The sequence below is a fragment of the Eimeria mitis genome, genomic scaffold (genome assembly GCF_000499745.2).
Source record: "Eimeria mitis Houghton genomic scaffold, Emh_scaff565, whole genome shotgun sequence".
NCBI classification, from domain to species: Eukaryota; Apicomplexa; class Conoidasida; order Eucoccidiorida; family Eimeriidae; genus Eimeria; species Eimeria mitis.
Genome location: NW_013573908.1, coordinates 5,353 through 6,028, shown reverse-complemented (window position 1 = coordinate 6,028; position 676 = coordinate 5,353). Strand labels below are relative to the sequence as shown.

The 676-nt window shown below is 58.0% G+C and overlaps 1 protein-coding gene across 1 annotated transcript in view; it reads left to right on the top strand.

Annotated features, from left to right (window-relative positions):
• The window catches only part of EMH_0016380 (uncharacterized protein), a gene marked incomplete at both ends in the record, with an annotated part of 1,994 nt that overhangs the window by 1,031 nt on the left and 287 nt on the right, over positions 1–676 (top strand). The window contains one exon of the mRNA XM_013500627.1: positions 3–676. Coding sequence (XP_013356081.1) covers positions 3–676 — 674 coding nt within the window. The remainder of the gene's footprint in view (positions 1–2) is intronic.

The following is a 676-nucleotide window of genomic DNA, read 5'->3' as shown; positions in this document are numbered from 1 at the left end:
CATCGCCCCACCAGACGTTCGCGATCAAAGCGGAGCCGCAAGGAGCAGCCTGCAGCAGCAGCAGCAGCAGCAGCAGCAGCAGCAACAGAAGCAGCAGAAAAGACACATGAGAAATCAGAGGCAGCAACAACAGAAAGGCAGTCTTATGTGACGACGGACGTGAGTCAGCTGCAGGCGCGCTGCAGCAGCAGCAGCAGCAGCAGAAGCAGCAGCAGCAGCAGCAGATGCAACAGAAGCAGCGACAACGCCGTGACAGTAGAGCATAGATCCTATGCAGCACCTCCTAACGAAACGAAGTCTTGCTGCTGCTTCTGTGTGCCCACCAGCAACAATATCAGCAGCAGCAGCAGCAGCAGCAGCAGCAGCAACAGCAGCAGCAGCATTGATCTCAATACGAGCTGCAGCAACCCTTTCTTTACCTCTGCAAAGCCCCTAAGGGGCCAACGCCGCAGGCGCCGCCCATGCCGCCGCAGCAGCAGCAGCAGCAACAGCAGCATCGACAGCAGCGGCAGCAGCAGCAGCAGCAGCAGGAACGGCAGGAGCAGCAGCAGCGGCAGTGATAGTCCCATTAGCAGCAGCAGCTGCAGCGACATAGAAGCAGTATCTCCTTGTGCACAAGACCCTGTTGTTGCTTCTTCCGTTTTATCCTCTGCAGCAGCAGCAGCAGCAACAGCAG